Source organism: Dacryopinax primogenitus, assembly GCF_000292625.1.
Source record: "Dacryopinax primogenitus strain DJM-731 SS1 chromosome Unknown DACRYscaffold_2, whole genome shotgun sequence".
Taxonomy (NCBI): domain Eukaryota; kingdom Fungi; phylum Basidiomycota; class Dacrymycetes; order Dacrymycetales; family Dacrymycetaceae; genus Dacryopinax; species Dacryopinax primogenitus.
Genome location: NW_024467199.1, coordinates 1,922,798 through 1,938,394, shown reverse-complemented (window position 1 = coordinate 1,938,394; position 15,597 = coordinate 1,922,798). Strand labels below are relative to the sequence as shown.

The window sequence follows — 15,597 nt, the reverse complement described above, 5'->3', positions numbered from 1 at the left end:
ATGTCCGGTGTCATCTACCATGCCCTCAGTGAGGGATGCGTCATCGCGCGTCAACAGAGGACACGTACACACTTCATTCGCCATGGCCAACACTATCTTCATTGGGCAAGAATTTGCCTCGCTTGATGATGCTCGAAATGCTCTCACAGGCTTCTCCAACAGCCAGGCAGCAACCCACCGCATTAGCAAGAGTGATAAGAGTCGGCTGATTGTGAAGTGCAGGGTGGAGAGCTGTGGATTCTATGCATCGGTTGGGGGCAAAGACGGGGTCTTCCGTGTACGCAATCTTGAAGCCAATCATACTTGTCAGACACATGCTATCAAGCCTCGTGCAGCTACAAGTCGAACTCAGTTCCTTGTTGCCGAGTTGAAGAAGATCATGCCTGTTGATGGCCGAGTCAAGACATCAACCGTGATGGACACCCTTCGACGGCATAACATCAGTGTTAAGCCTCAGCAAGCCTATCGAGCAAAGCGGCCGATTATTGGCAATCACGTTGAGAATCAGCTGAAGGAATTCCAAACCCTCCCAGCTTATGCAGCGCATCTTGCAGCTTGCGACCCCGGAGCAACGATCAAGATTTCACTCGACTCAAAGCATGCCTTCACGTCCTTGTTCATATGCTTGGCTGCTGCAAAGAGTGCATGGTGTTCCGTCCGTCACTTTTTCGCAGTGGATGGTGCATTCACGAAGACATCTTACAAATATGTCCTTCTCATGGCGGTTACACATGATGCGGAAGACAAGCTGCTTGTCCTAGCATGGGCTATTGCATGACAAGAAGATACCCGGACGTGGTCCTCATTCCTCCAATCACTCAAGGAATCTCTCAACGGGCTCGATAGCCCAACAACCACAATCATATCCGATCGGCAGAAGGGCTTGCTCAAAGCCATCTCGGATGAACTTCCGCTCGTTGAACAAGCATTCTGCGTCAAGCACATCATTACGAATGCAGTCCGACACTTTGGCAAACCAGTTGAAGATCACGTCTGGAACCTTGCCAAAGCGCCAACTGAGAAGGAATTCAACAAACACTTCGACGCGGTCCACAATGATCAGAACGTCAAACCCGGGGCAGCACCTTATCTCGCAGTCATTGAACGAGCTGCATGGGCAAGCTATGCATTTATCGAGCCATGCTTTGGTCGACTCACATCAAATGCAGCGGAAGTCATGAATAATGTCTTCCGTGAAACTCGTGAATTACTGGTGCTTAAACTCCTCGACTACATATGGTGTCATCAGATGGCACACCATTACAAGCGCCGGACGTATGCTCTCACTCTGCCATCAACCGATTCCGAGTACGTGGCGAAGCACCTCAAGGTCTTCACCGACAATTGTGTTGCTGCCCGGACTTTTAAAGTGACACCATCAGTTCATCTACAAGCTCTTGTCGAAGGACCAGGTGGAGACAAGTACGATGTGATGTTGGATCCAGAATTGAAGGGGGGAATGTGTTCGTGCCGGTTCTTCCAGCAGTACCTTGTACCATGTGCACATGCAATTGCCGCTTGCTATGAATTCAATCAAGCGCCCGGCAAGTACTTTGACAAGTGCTACCTCAACTCAACGCTGCAAGAAACCTACTAAGTTCCATACCCGATGGTCTTGCTATCTGAGCTAGATCCGGACACCGCACTTGATCTACCTCAGCGAAAGACGCACCGTGGTCGTCCAGCAACTGTGAGGAAAGAGCCAGGAGCGGGTCCCCCTAGACAGACAATGTAATTAGATACATTCCGTGCGCAAGGAATGAAGGGCATTGTGGACGACGCCGGACGAAAAGGGCATTAGAGACGTTTTGCGCGACGCTTCTCTCGATCCCATGAGAGAACCATCATACCCTTTCCTCAGAATCGTTAGCTGCAATTCCCAAATACAACACATAAAATCGCGACTGACCGTTCATGGTACTACACAAAAAGATCAAGATACAATACAGATAAAGCTGGATATGGCCCTTTCCAAATGCATTTGGCCTGTTATGCAGTAACGCATGAGCCAGATGGGCATCCATTCCCCTCTTGGTCGCATATTCGATATCCTCGTCTGTCGTGTGCTCCTTGTGAACGATATCGTGTTTGTCATCGTAGCCGCTCTTGCTGAGCGCTGGTGTGGGAGACATGTCAGTTGAGAGGGAGGACATGATGCCTTCGTTCCTGAGGGATCGGGGCGAGAAGTTCCGCACGTTAGCAGTGGAATTTTATACCAACTAGTACTGCTAGATCTTGTACTGATCGGTCCGGACGGGTGAGTGTTCACGTGTTTTCTGTCCGCTGTGCGATTCATCTCACGACTCCCAAACTCGAAATAGCTCGAAGAACCCTGCCTTGACCCCTTTCTGAAAGACAGTGTCGCCTGCCAGAATCCGAAACGCGGAGCCCCGTGGGGAATATTATCCCATGGGTACTATCGCTAGCATGTGGTTTGTCAAGACAAGTTCGCAGTCATGTCCCGAGCCGAGGGATGGCCTACCTCAGCCGTGCGTCGTTTCTTCTGTTGGTGGACGCGAAACACCGAATCTTTCCCGCTCTGTAATCCAATGGGACATTATCCCGCCGACTGAATGGTCGCCTGATTGAGTACTACATTCTTGGTAAATGAGAAGATTGAATAAAGAAGCAGTGAGGCGTCGCTCCATACGCTCCATTACCATATTGACGAGCAGTCGACCTAAGGTTGTTAACTCGCGACGGTTGACGGAAATCCAACCCACGTTGTGCCGAACGGAAGCAGCCCGTGCCGTTTTATTTTGGCACGCCGGATAATCGGCCCGATATGCGTTTGATTCGGAGATGCGGTGTGAGGTGATGCAACAAGCCAACATGTGACTCTGCTTCTCCAGAGTTGCACGTCGGCATATCGCGAATGGTAAGACGGAGTCGGCGCCGCACACTCGGCTTGACCAGAGCTGTATTTTTGGCATTACGAGTTGGGGGATGCTCCGATGATTGCGGGCTTAAATAGCTTAACCATCAGCCATCGTCATGGACAAGCTTGCAAAGTGTTCCACACAACGCAACGTCACAAAATCCGAATTTCGGGGGTGGTTATATGAAGCTAACTTTTAGGCCTTTGGGTATCTGGACGAAAAAAAACGCGAATCGACCGCCCCTCCAACCAATATTCGGTTTGTCTTCTTACCGAAGGCCCAGAAAGATTTTGGAATAACATTCCTAGGAACAACCTTATGACAGGACAGTCTATCTCCCTCCAAAAATTTAGCCCCCAGTGAGAAGTAATAATGTAATTCATGCTGCCCACCTACCACGTTGCTTTGGCTTAGCGTGATACACAAGGTTCCCATCACGCATGGTCTTTGCCTTCGCACCTTAGCCATATGCAAACTTGGACGTCCTCCATCTGAATGTGGCAAGGTCACATGTCGGGGCAAGTTTCCAGTATTCATAACACGCTTGCATGTGCGACGGATAGGTGTCGAGGGTTGGAAACAGAAACCGCAGCGTTTGTCACCGGCTTTCGTCCGAATCTTATGTTCGTGAGCGTAAAAGTGGTGTGCGAGGGATGCGCGCCTATAATCCCTCATGAGTATGGTCACAGAAAACGATAGCAGAAAGACTGGGAAGCTCGCGGAAATCCAGCAAAGGGAGAGACGACAAAGAGATAAAGCGTGCTGCAGACGCAGCATGCAAGACAGAGAACGCGCGTCCGCGACAGGACTCGATGACACTTTGCTGCCATTGCAGCCCAAGAAGACCGGCAGACGATGATAAAATGGCATACCAGTCCTTGTCCCGCTTTGCCTGAGTTAGACTCTCGTCGACCAGGCAGAATGGACAGCGCCCACTGCGGATAGCGTCGGACTCTTGAATCAGCCGGAGGTGGTATACCGTCACGTTCTCGAACCAGCGCTCAGGGTTTGTCTCAGCGATAAGCGATGCTGGACTCGAATTATGTGTGAAGTCGGCCACGAAATCGATTGCCTCGTGGGCGAGCTCTTCCTCAGTCCCAGACGACAGCTCTGCTTGCCGATACAAACGCGCATGCGATGGGCCGGCTTCTGCTTGGACATCGTCCGCGTCATCGTCAAGGATGTCCAGTGGCCTGATGCGCTGTGCCGGTGAAACTTGAGCCGAAGGAGGGAGCGAGGCTGGTAGAGCGACCGATGCAGCCCGTGTCACCTCATCGTCTTGCAAGGCAGTGACTGCCTGCTTCCGGAACTCACGAGTCATTCTGCGCTTGACTGGTATAAGAATGTGCAATGGATATCACAGAGACAGGCTCACCTCGCCGGCAAGTAGGGATGTCAAGCGCTCCATCATACTGCACCGTGCATTCACCAGAGCGTCCATATCGACATCTTCAGGATGCTATCTGTGATAGTTAGTGCTGTTCAACTAGAAAGCAAATAACGAACCTCTGCTACGGCAGCCTCAAGATTGCCGTACTTGGCTTCTACGGCTTCCATCGACTGGACGTGGCGCTCGATGTAGCGTGAGAGCACCGTATCCTGGCGCAGCGCGAGAAAGGTGGCATCCTTTTGAGCATTCCTGTATGACGGCTGCTCTGTCGTATTATAAGAAATGCCGGCCATCCTCTTGTAAATCTCGGTATGAGGGCTCAAACCGGTTGCTTCGGCCATGGGGTCGTATGGTCGGATCGCCGGCTGATATGTGACTTCAGCCGCGTTGCTATGGACGGTGTGGCCCATAAGGTAGGTGTAGACGTGCTAAAGCATGTCAGATAGTTCGTTTAATTGGAGAGGGCATCAATCGATCCCATGAGAGCAAATACATACCCGAGGGACAAGATCGATCAGTCGTGTGGAATTGGTCCACCGATAGCAATTGATATGTAGGCCTAAACACTTGATTCAGCAAGCGCATGCAGCGACTCGGGATAGACATACCTGGGAAACCAAGCGATGTACCAATTTGGGACAGAGTGCAGCTAAATGACCCGATGGTCATTGGCAACCCTCTGTCCATGACGAAAATTGGCTCGTCCGTCATCTCTGGGTGTATCTGCAACTTGAGTGGCAGGCCGAGGTTCTCGAGCTCTTGGGGATGAGAGAAGAGGTAGGGAATGTCGAGCTCGAAGGCGCCGCGTGCTGCCATCTGGGCGATCAAAGGCGGCATGCCGTCGATGTCAGCCTGCTGGGGACCGAGACTGCGGAATGGGATCGATCGTCTAGAACAAGGGTTATGGTCAAGTACCGTGTGAATTGTGCTGACGCACATCCTGTTGTCCATCTTGCTCGCCGTCCTACTGTGTCGGGCCATGAAGACGGCAGCCACATCAAGTGGCTTGAGCGATACGATCTCCGCGACAAAGTCCTGTGCGAAAGTGTCAGCGAAGGAAGCGATGCCAAGTAAATGAAACGAGAACACACCTTGAATAGGAAACAGCGCGGTGGAGTCATACCACTGTATGACTGGCCCACAAGCGCGCTGGATCCACAGGGGCTAGCCCAGAAGAACATGCCATTGGCTGCGAGGATACAAGCACGCTAGAGTGTGTCAGGAGGCGAGGATATCCGGAGTGCGACAGGCGTACATGGGTATACGAATTCACGAAGAATTCGTGCGTGTTCGCTGCTCGCATCATGGTGGCTCGGAAGTCATCATCGAGGATCGTATACTTGGGCCGATGCTGGATATTGATGACCCCGGACGAGACCTCGCTGCGGATGTACTGAATCGATCATGTCAACGGAAACGGCAACAGAGGCGACAATGACTTGCGTTCCACAGCTGATCCTTCACGGTCTCAGCATCGTCGGAGGCGATATTATCAGGGGCAGTGAGAATGTCACACTTCTGGGGACCGGGATTCTTAAAACCATCGCTGCGCTTCTTTCCCTGTTTCGACTTCTCGCTGGGAAGGGCAGTGCTTGAAGCTCCGTGAGATGGAGCACCTACACATGGACGGCCCATCTCTCAGCGAAGATCCTATCTTCACACTCTCAATCATTACACCCTTGACAGTGGTCAGAAGGAGCCTAACCGAACTTCAGCAGATGGTTGTCTCGAAGGAGCACTGTGCGCACCAGAACGTCCGCAGCAAGTAGCCTGACTATTCCCTGCTGTGCAGGTGACAGTGGCCGGCGTAGAGCGGATGCACTGTTATGATGTTATCGAGTTGTCATTAGATATGTCGGAGTGTTTCTCAGTGCAATGAAGGAACAGTGTGACGAGTATGCTGTCATCTAAGCCATAGCAGTCGACGTATTCAAGATGTATATGAGGGACGCTGGTATGGAAACCACTAAGCTGAGTCACGTGGACGCTCCCCGTCTCGGTTGCTGTCACCCTACTCGCCATATGCTCGGGAGTTGGTCCGCATGGGCTTCTGAAATAATACCCTACTGGGAGAGAGGTTACCATTGAATGATGCGCACCATACAGTCGTCATTAATATGGCTGATGGTGCTCCATTATATGTTGTCCAGCTTGTAAGATAAGAATGTAATTCAGCAGGGTTGCTAATAACTGTTGCTTAAATATACGGCCACAGCAACAAATGTAGCCAGCGTGACGATCCAGCTAACATCCTCCGCAAGCCCAAACCTCAAGCTCACCATCCCCGCAGCAGCAGCGATAGGCATAGTACACAACGCGTCCCTCATCCGGTGATCCATCGACCCCTGTTCCCATATGCTCCAGAGAGCGAGGTCCAGTTGCTCGCACATGATCTCCTGGGTGAAGTTGATGCGCACTCGTTCTTTTGCTCGCTCGGCAAGGGCGGCTTTGTCTGGAGCGGACAAACGGACGACTTGGTCGATCGCTTCGGCCCATTTCTCCGGGTCGGCAGGGCACAACCACCCCGTTCGCTCTGCCTCCGGCTCATCGACTATGCTCTCTATCGGGCCGCCAGTGTTCGTCGCTAATACCGGTACGCCACATGCCATAGCCTCTACAGGGCCGATACCAAAGTGCTCATTGGTCGGCGTGTAGAGCTGAAGCAGGTTCTGTGGGGAAAGGAGGAGGGTGGTGCGCTGTGCGGTCGTAAAGTTGAGGAGGAAGATCACGTCTGTTCCTGAGGGGTCGACGGATGGTGCAGGCGTGGGAAGATCGAACGTTTGGGGAGAGACAATGGCGTAACTGAGCTTGGACTCATCGCACAGCGTGCGAAGGTGAGCAAGTGTGCGGACGTTGTCCTCCAGTCGAGGGTCGTATCCTCCTGCAAGGACGAGTCGTAGGAGAGGGGTGTTGCGCGTCGGCCTGTGGGTAGCGCGGTATTGCGCAAATGCCTCTACGGCTAACGCAATATTTTTCTTCTCCTCGAAACGGTTTGTGCTGAGGATGAAAGGGACATCACTTGCCACAATCGCGCGTTAGCGAGAGTCAAAGAGGAGGGCAAACTAAGCTTACGCGGTGATCTTACGGATAGATCTCGCATCATCCGTATCCTCCAGAGCATCCTGTTGGTATGCAGCTAAGTTGATCCCAGGGTATATTACGCGCGGAGTCTTGGACAGCATCGGGAAGGCTTTCTTGAAGACGCGTGCCGTAAAGAGAGAATTGGCGATAACGAGGTCAGCATTCCCTGACCACTGGATCAGCCGGCTACTAGAACAATGAGGAGGGAACACACCAGTGGTAATCTCCTCGAGCACATTTATAGGCATCCTGTATATGCGCTTTACAATCCCCTCCTTGAGGATCTCCCCGTCCGCATTCGCCGCTTTCCCGCCGCTCAGCAGCTTATCCGGGAAATGACAGTAGAACACCACCCTCCTGAGCAGGAACCATCTTACGAGCGGGGTGACAGTCGACAGCTGGTCGATGAGGAATACATCGGGGGAAGGGATCTGCTGGAGTCCGAAGATTCGCAACACGCTGTGCGGGAGGGTGATGAGCAGGTAGAGATAGAAATAGATGTAGAGTTGACGGAGGATGGCGAAGATTATGCGGAAATGGCCGAGGAGAGAGGCAGGTATGCCTGGATTCACGACTGTTACTTTGAGAGAGCCTAGCGCACGAAGCATCAGTGAGCAGCTCTGCTTGAGTAACGGAAAGGGGGAGAGCACACCATTGGCCGTCTCTTCAAAACAATGCTTCGGGTCATGATGACTCGTGAATATCTCCACTTCATGTCCCTTTCTCTGCAGTCCCAGTGCAGAATCGACGATGAGCCTTTCGGCCCCACCTGTGAACTGTGAGCGTGTTGAGGTCGCGTGCGGGGAGAGGGCGCACCGATGCCCAGGTCTGGGTGGATGATCGCAATCCTCAGTGAGGAGAGACGCTGTGACTTCGCCTTTTTGGCCATTCCGAAGTTGAAAGACATTGTAGGGAAGGCGACCAGCGCGCCAGGGTGTGTACAAGATGAACCGGGGAGGAAAGCCAAGTTCGATTCTACTTAACTCGCCCATCCATCGCCCCGCAGAAGAAACACTGTCGATATCACCACGCACGTGTCATCATTGTACACAGCCCTAGGACCCTAGCCTATTGTTGGACTCCTTGTTCTTCTATTCATTTCTCTGACGCGTGACGAATATCACGAACTATCCTGTTTGGGGTAAACCTGCATACATCGCTCATCACGACGCAGCATCTTTGTCATTGGATATCAACAACAGCACCCACAGTCCACCCATAGATGGGTAAGCGACGAGGGCTTTTTTGGAGGTATAGATAACGGTACAACATGACCGGCATGGGAAGACAGAAATTGAGAGCAAGGCCCTCAGTATTTGTGGGGAAAGAAAGTTGTCCAACGTTCGACAAATCGAACGGTTTTTTGAAATAGGTTTTGAGTAACGGGACCACCCGAAATACTATTCCCTTTGCCTATGGAGGCTGTGGCGTGGCTCGGGGAGCGCATACATGCCGTCCATCCGGTTGGAGATACTGGTCGATCCCCGAAGTTGAGCCAGCTCGTGGCAGGAAGGCAGCAACGGCTCTGGGACCACACCAGACAATTCTTCGCTCCCATTAGGCGTGTTCCTGCTCCCCTCACCGGTTCCGGGTGATCGCAGGATCGAGCCGACACGCGACAGAGCTCGCATCACACTCGGTCGAGCGGAAAGAGAACCAAGGCTATTTTCGAGGGCGAAGAAGGTAGCGACAACGAAGTCCAACATGAGATGGCCTTGCGCAGTGTACTCAAGGTATGGCTGGAAACTGATTCAGCACTCGTGCTACTGCATGCAGTGAAGGTATGCCACTTACTCGGTTGTTCGTTCCGGTTCCATGCGTGTAACGGGCTATTACGTGCCAATCCGGCTTGTCGGCTTCGTGCAACTGAGAAACAAGTTAGTATAGCGGAGATTCAAGATGGACATGACGTACACTAAAATCGTACCCATATCGTCTTTCCCTCCACTCCCATTTCTGTCCTCTTGCATCCGAGAACGAAAATACACTGAGCGAGGAGTCAGTCCATGTCGGGCCATTGCTGTAAGAGCAGAGTTTGCTTACTCCGAGTTGATCAGTCCCTGCTTAAAGAACTTGCGTACTCTGATCGGTTGTTGCTGACCTGGGAACTGAATCGTCATGTCTCTGTCAGCGTCAGATATTGCACAAAGAAGACAAAGCACGTCGCTATCATTTGGTTGCCTGTGGTGCGGACGACGACGGATCCGGATGATACGGCGCGTAGCCACTCCAGAGTCTGCCTTTGTCGCATCATCGGGTACATCCCCATCTGGGGGAGTAGTGGTAAAAGTTGGGACAGGAACGACCAGGGTATGCACCTCAAACCACGGAGGGGCACCATCATGACGATTCAAGAGAGCTGTGTTGCCCAAGTCTGAACTGGAAAGCACGAGCTCGTACGCCAGCGGACGCAATACTTGGTCCTCGATGCTGAGACCCAGTGGATCAAGGCTGCTACGCTGGATGGGATCGGGCTGTGAGCGGGCAACGCGGGAAGAGCCTTGACGGCTCGAGGAGGGGCCAAGTGGTGCTCCTTGGGCAGATTGTTGGGACGGCATGCAGCGCAAAGGGGACGAATGTGCAGCACAAGGAAGTAGATTGCACGAGTAGCTGATGTACAATGCAAGCAAGATGAAGTCAAGATTGTAGAATGTATGCAGGTCTGCTGTCAAGGCAGAAGGTGTTCAAGGTGGGCTGATAGACGAGACACTCCGAGGCTAGTGAGCCGGACGAGTCTTTATATACACATTCGAGAGAAGCCACCCTGAAAGATAGAGTACTGATCGAAGACGATAGTGAGATAACGTGTGCCCCCTGTAACAGACTGGCAGCACAAGCGAGATGAATGTCGCCACAGCGCGTCTACACGCTGCCGACGCGCAGCATCGTCACGGTGGACACGGTCGGGAGTGTGAGAGGAAGGAAGAGAGAAGCGTGAGACGTGGAGCTGCATCATCGCCTGCGTCCACGATGGGTGTGCTCTCTCTCCTTTGCCTGTCGAGGAGGTGCTCGAAAGGAGAGGTTTGCAACGCGACGATGTTGGTGGACGGTATGATGACGTAGCACCAAGTGGTGGCTCTGCTCATTGCGCCCGAATAATCCCGCACTGACGTCACTGAACCCTGACCGACCTCTTCTTTCATACACTTCCGTGCGCCTCGTGTCTGCTTTCTGGACGAGATCAGCAACACAACCGCAATGCAAACTGCAATTCCACACAGTTTCCCCCTTAAGTCCTTGTGCTTGTGCTTTTGGAGGATTCTGACGCGGAAGAATGTGACGTCATAGTGCTGCGGACGGCATCTCTTCACATTCGAGCAATCCCGGTGTTCCAGCGTCGTCGTTTGCTCCATATCACAAGACGACTGAGCTGCCATGGACCGGTTTCGTTGTCTGTTCGTGCTCAATATTGTTAGAATGAGATGAGGGTTACAATGGACGCGAAGCCTTTTTGTCACAATATACAAAGAAAGAGGTCAAGTTGTTCTTGATTATTTCCAAGCATATTAGAGATGACAAACGGAACGAATTGGTCTAGGATCTCATGATCTCCTTTGATGTGACATACTCAAAGAACTTCCGGAATATCGAAGCAGTTCTTTTCCGACCTGTTCGGAGTTTCTGTAATCTAAGCACCAGTAGATGCGCATAGGAACAAGTCTTTCAACGACGACGTCATTCGTAATAACTCATGTCAATTCTCGAATTTAAATGATGAACCCCAGATAGTATAAATCACGTTTGAACGGAACCGGCTAATCTTATCTTCATCAACGGGAGCTTCCCAACTGACGCCTTTGAAGCAAAATAGAAAGCGAGAACCTGTCACCCGGAGGGATACTACCATTCCCACACACCTCCATCGTAGTTCTTCATCTTCGGCCCATCTTCTTCCCTCCTCGCCTCATCCACGATCTTCAAGCATCCACTCGCGCTCTTCTCCACCCCAATAATGGCAGCTGTCCTCATGACAGGATCTGCCCCAGACGCAAATCTCGCCATGTCCGTCGCTACTCCTCCGGGGCTTATCACCACCACGCAAAGCCCCGGATGCTCGTAGTGCAGCTTGCGCATGATATAGTTCGCAGCAGCCTTGCTCGCACCGTAGGGGAGCATTCCCACTGGCATAGGTGCACCTGAGTTGATAGAGCCAGCGCCGGATGAAATGAGCACGAATTTCGGATTTGCAGAACGGAGAAGAAGGTGGGAAGCAGCCTGGAAGAGGACAAGCGGACCCAAGGCATTCACCTACTATGGGTGTCAGTCTACATGCACAGATTCGAAAAGAAAAGAACGCACCCGAAAATGGTCCAGCATCACCTCCTCAGGCACTTCCAACCCAGGACCAAACCACGAACAGATCCCGGCGTTCGCGATTAATACATCTAGCTTCCCTGCGATACGCTCGACCTCGGCAAAGGAACCATCGTTGTCCCCTCGGTCGGCCGAATTCAGCTTGAGAATATGCAGCCTTCCCGTGTGTTTGGCTGCGAGATCATGCAGAGCCGTGGCGGAGGGTGGATTCCGTGCACAGGCGAAGACTATAGTGTCAGGGCGCGTTATGAGCTGGTTAACCAGTTCAAGACCTGGATAAGATCAGTGTATCTTCGTCATGCATTGCATAGCGATGCGCACCTATGCCACGATTGGCACCGGATATTAAGTATACTGAGGGCTGCATGTGAGAAGTTGGGTTGATAGGACTCGCGTTTGCCCAGCCACCCGCCGCATTTTATACCAGCTTGTACAGCCGTTCATGTCATAGGAACGAGACAGATATATTCTAAAGTCAAGCCCTAAGGGAGCACGTAGTGATATATCGAGCATAGGAAACCGAAAAGTGTGGCAATCATGATTTCCCGGACAAGGTGGGCAATTTCCCGATCAAGGTGGACGTCGACTGCAGAGAAGGGGACGATAGGGATGGGTAGGAACCAGAATATATCAAGCTCGGTTCCGGTTCAATTTGGTCAACTGTTTCCAGAAGCGTTACATTCTGAAATGACTGATGATAAAAGGTGTGAGTGACAGGAGTGTTCTCATTTCATACTATGTAGATCTATGGCTTGGCCTTCCACTCGCTGCCACAATCAGCCCATGCAGCATCCTGCGATATCATTCGCCTCCATCTCACCAGGGCAGCACCGTGCCATTGTACGACATGAACCTCGGCCCCTGCTCAGTACGCATCGCACTATCAACAACTCTAAGTACGCATTGTGCGCTCTCCTGAGGGCTGATAAGCGGAATTTTGGCGTACTGCGCGACGACCGAGGCAGAGTGGGCTGACATGTCCGTGTCGACCGCGCCAGGATGAATAGGGATTGTTACTACCCATCATATCGAGTCAGCACCTCGTCATCAGAGGATCGCCCGCTCTCGGTGGGAGAAGCAACATCACCCAGCCCGGGATACTCGTATTCCAGCTTCCTAGTCAACCAATTCACAGCAGCTTTGCTGGTGCCGTAAGCTGCAGATGGCCATGGCCTCACCGTACCAAGCTCAGTGCTCCCAACGATGGAAGATATGACGGCGAATTTGGGGTCTTCGGTGCTGGTACGCAGAAGAGGATAGCATGCTTTGAATAGCGCAAGCGGCCCTAGCACATTTATCTGGAAGGTATGTAGATTAGAATACTGTGTTAACCAGACGGTAGGAACGCGTACCTCGAAGTGCTCCCGCATGCCCTCCAACGGTATTTCAGCAGTGGCAAGGAAGGATCCACTGATTCCCGCATTCGCAATCACCACATCCAGTCTGCCTGTGACCTCCTCCACTTTAGCGATAGCAGCGGCGTTATTCGCTTCATCAGCGGAGGTGAGCTCAACGAGGTGTATCCTGTCAGGGTATTGGACTGCGAGGGCGTTCAGGGCGTTCGCAGAGGATATGCAGCGAGCGCCGGCGAAGACAACTGTGTCGTGCCGAGAGACAAGTTCTGTAACCAGGGCAAGACCTAGGATGCAATAAGGAAACGGTCTAGTAGACGGAGGCGAGACATACCGATACCCCTACTCGCCCTTAGACGAGGTAGACAGTTGGGGTCATGAGCAAACAGTTGGCACTGTGGGTGATAGGCGAGAGAGTATCGCAGCGCTGCTCAGAGGGTTCGCCTGAGAGTACGTGGAACATCGCCGGCTTATAACGTTCCGAACTTCGGTATTCTGACAGGATCGCACTCAATTACCGTTCAAAATCGGTGCCCATTGAAATATCTTTACCAATCCATCCGTAGCGGCGGATGCGTCGGCAAGCATGCATCAATGTATGCAAGCTCCCGAGTTTTCCATGAGCTAGCCGTCGAGAGAACAAGTTCGAAAAACATGAGGGGGTTCGGTGCCAGGGACGGCGTTGATGAGGGTAGGCAATTTGCCGATCAAGGTGGCCAAGAAGGGGATCAAGGGATGGGTAGGATCCGGAATACTCCAACGTCGGCTCCGGCTGTAAACTAGTATCCCGGCCCCCACGCCAGTTACATGAACGTTCTGTTACGTCCAACGACGCATGAAGGTTGCATTTTTACAATATTTGCGAGGTGGAATTCCGTTCTCCCACCCTACTTGGTACTTGGTCCCAGTCTCTGGGGCGAGACATGCGAGGATGAAACGTTGTGTGGTGGCTGCTTCTGGGTAACATGAGTGGTGTTCATTTCACATTGTCTACCTCGCTTTCTCTCCCTACCACAATCCAGAATGCAGCGTCCTTCGTCATGAATCTAATCTACTTCACCAAGGCTGCACCGTCCCGTCATACGACATGAACTTCGGTCCCTGCTCGGTACGCGTCGCGCTATCAATAACCCTCAATATACCTTGTGCGCTCTCCCGAGGGCTGATGAATGGAAGTTTGGCAAACTCTTCGATGACGGAGGCAGAGTGACTCGCCATGTTCGTGTTGACCACACCGGGGTGGATGGGAATTGTCACTACGCATCATATCGAATTAGTACCTAGTCAACGACCGATTACCCCGCCCCCGCTTGGAGAATCAACACCGAAAGGAACTCACCCAGCCCGGGATACTCATATTCCAACTTCCTCGTCAACCAGTTCGCAGCAGCTTTGCTCGTGCCGTAAGCTGCAAAGGGCCATGGCTTCTCCGCGCCAAGCTCGATGCTCCCAAGGAGGGAGGATATGACGGCGAATTTGGGGGTTTCGGTGCTGGCACGAAGCAGAGGGTAGGATGCTTTGAACAGGGCGAGAGGTCCGAGGACGTTTACGGGGATTAGATCGCCCAATTAGGCAAAATAGTGTGACACGGAATACCTCGAAGTGCTCCCGCATGCCCTCCAGCGGTACTTCAGCAGTAGCACAGAGCGCCCCGCTGATTCCCGCATTCGAAATCACCACATCCAGCTTACCCGCGACCTCCTTCACCTTAGCGATGGCAGCGGCGTTATTCTCTTCATCAGCTGAGGTGAGCTCGACAAGGTGTACTTTCTCCGGGTATTTGGTTGCGAGGGCTTGCAAGTCGCTCGCAGAGGACATGGAGCGAGCCCCAGCGAAAACGACCGTCTCGGGGCGAGAGATAAGTTCCGTCACTAGAGCAAGACCTAGACATACTATAAGACGATAGTGTGGTAAAGGGAGAAGGGGACATACCAAGACCCCTGTTCGCGCCTGAGATGAGATAGACGGTTGAGGCCATGACAAAAAGCTTGACTATATGGGCAATTGGAGGGAGAGAGGATTGCAACAACAGTCAGATACTTGAACTTGGGTAAAATACATGGAACATCGGCGGCTTATAACTTCCCCAGCTCGGTATTTCCGTCAGACCATGCCTGGCACTCGCCACGTTCAAAGCAGTGACTCATCACGAAATCTTTCCTGCTCTATAGCGGTGGATTCGTCGCTAAGCCGGAAGTATGCGTCCGTGAGGATTATCCACCAACTCATCCAGAGAAAAAGTTCCAAAAGATCGGCTTTGTTGTACGAGAATAGTGACTTGTGTTCATCCAAGACGCCGGTCGAGATTGCAGTGGAGTCAGGACATGACGACCCGCAAGAGTTGCCGAACATGGATGTCTGATAGTCACAACTACACAGCGTAATCAGAAGAAGATCGATCGTCTGATAGCCAACCCAATCAACGGAAGCTCGAATATACCGGATAATCAACGGCTCCGCGTCCCCTGGTGCAGCGCCTGAGAATATTTGCAGGCGAGTTTCACTCGAAAATCCATTCGCTCACAGCACCGGTTTCCCGATTCACCTCTCAGGCGCACCCACCTTCCTGCCCCCCCCCCCC

The 15,597-nt window shown here is 52.3% G+C and overlaps 4 protein-coding genes across 4 annotated transcripts; all 4 read right to left on the bottom strand.

Annotated features, from left to right (window-relative positions):
- Positions 1–6,452: 6,452 nt before the first annotated feature.
- On the bottom strand, positions 6,453–8,239 carry DACRYDRAFT_75319 (UDP-Glycosyltransferase/glycogen phosphorylase; the record flags this gene model as incomplete). The annotated part of the gene is made up of 5 exons (XM_040776127.1): positions 6,453–7,287; positions 7,342–7,516; positions 7,565–7,942; positions 8,003–8,119; positions 8,167–8,239. The coding sequence occupies 5 exons, from the start codon at positions 8,237–8,239 to the stop codon at positions 6,453–6,455; spliced, it is 1,578 nt and encodes a 525-aa protein (XP_040632783.1).
- Positions 8,240–8,492: 253 nt separating this feature from the next.
- On the bottom strand, positions 8,493–9,908 carry DACRYDRAFT_98436 (uncharacterized protein; the record flags this gene model as incomplete). Its single annotated transcript, XM_040777529.1, has 4 exons — positions 8,493–9,089; positions 9,145–9,216; positions 9,265–9,337; positions 9,394–9,908. 4 exons carry the CDS (start codon positions 9,906–9,908, stop codon positions 8,751–8,753), a joined length of 999 nt encoding a protein of 332 aa, XP_040632782.1. The 3' UTR covers positions 8,493–8,750.
- Positions 9,909–11,074: 1,166 nt separating this feature from the next.
- Positions 11,075–12,064, bottom strand: DACRYDRAFT_20224 (NADP-binding protein). The gene is made up of 3 exons (XM_040771851.1): positions 11,986–12,064; positions 11,650–11,936; positions 11,075–11,598 (listed from the first exon to the last, which is right to left on the bottom strand). Exons 1-3 carry the CDS (start codon positions 12,029–12,031, stop codon positions 11,191–11,193), a joined length of 741 nt encoding a protein of 246 aa, XP_040632781.1. The 5' UTR covers positions 12,032–12,064; the 3' UTR covers positions 11,075–11,190.
- A 416-nt stretch (positions 12,065–12,480) lies between these two features.
- DACRYDRAFT_75311 (NADP-binding protein) lies at positions 12,481–15,227 on the bottom strand (the record flags this gene model as incomplete). The annotated part of the gene is made up of 4 exons (XM_040776126.1): positions 14,949–15,227; positions 14,613–14,899; positions 12,752–12,962; positions 12,481–12,680 (listed from the first exon to the last, which is right to left on the bottom strand). The coding sequence occupies exons 1-4, from the start codon at positions 14,992–14,994 to the stop codon at positions 12,481–12,483; spliced, it is 744 nt and encodes a 247-aa protein (XP_040632780.1). The 5' UTR covers positions 14,995–15,227.
- Between the last annotated feature and the right edge of the window lie 370 nt (positions 15,228–15,597).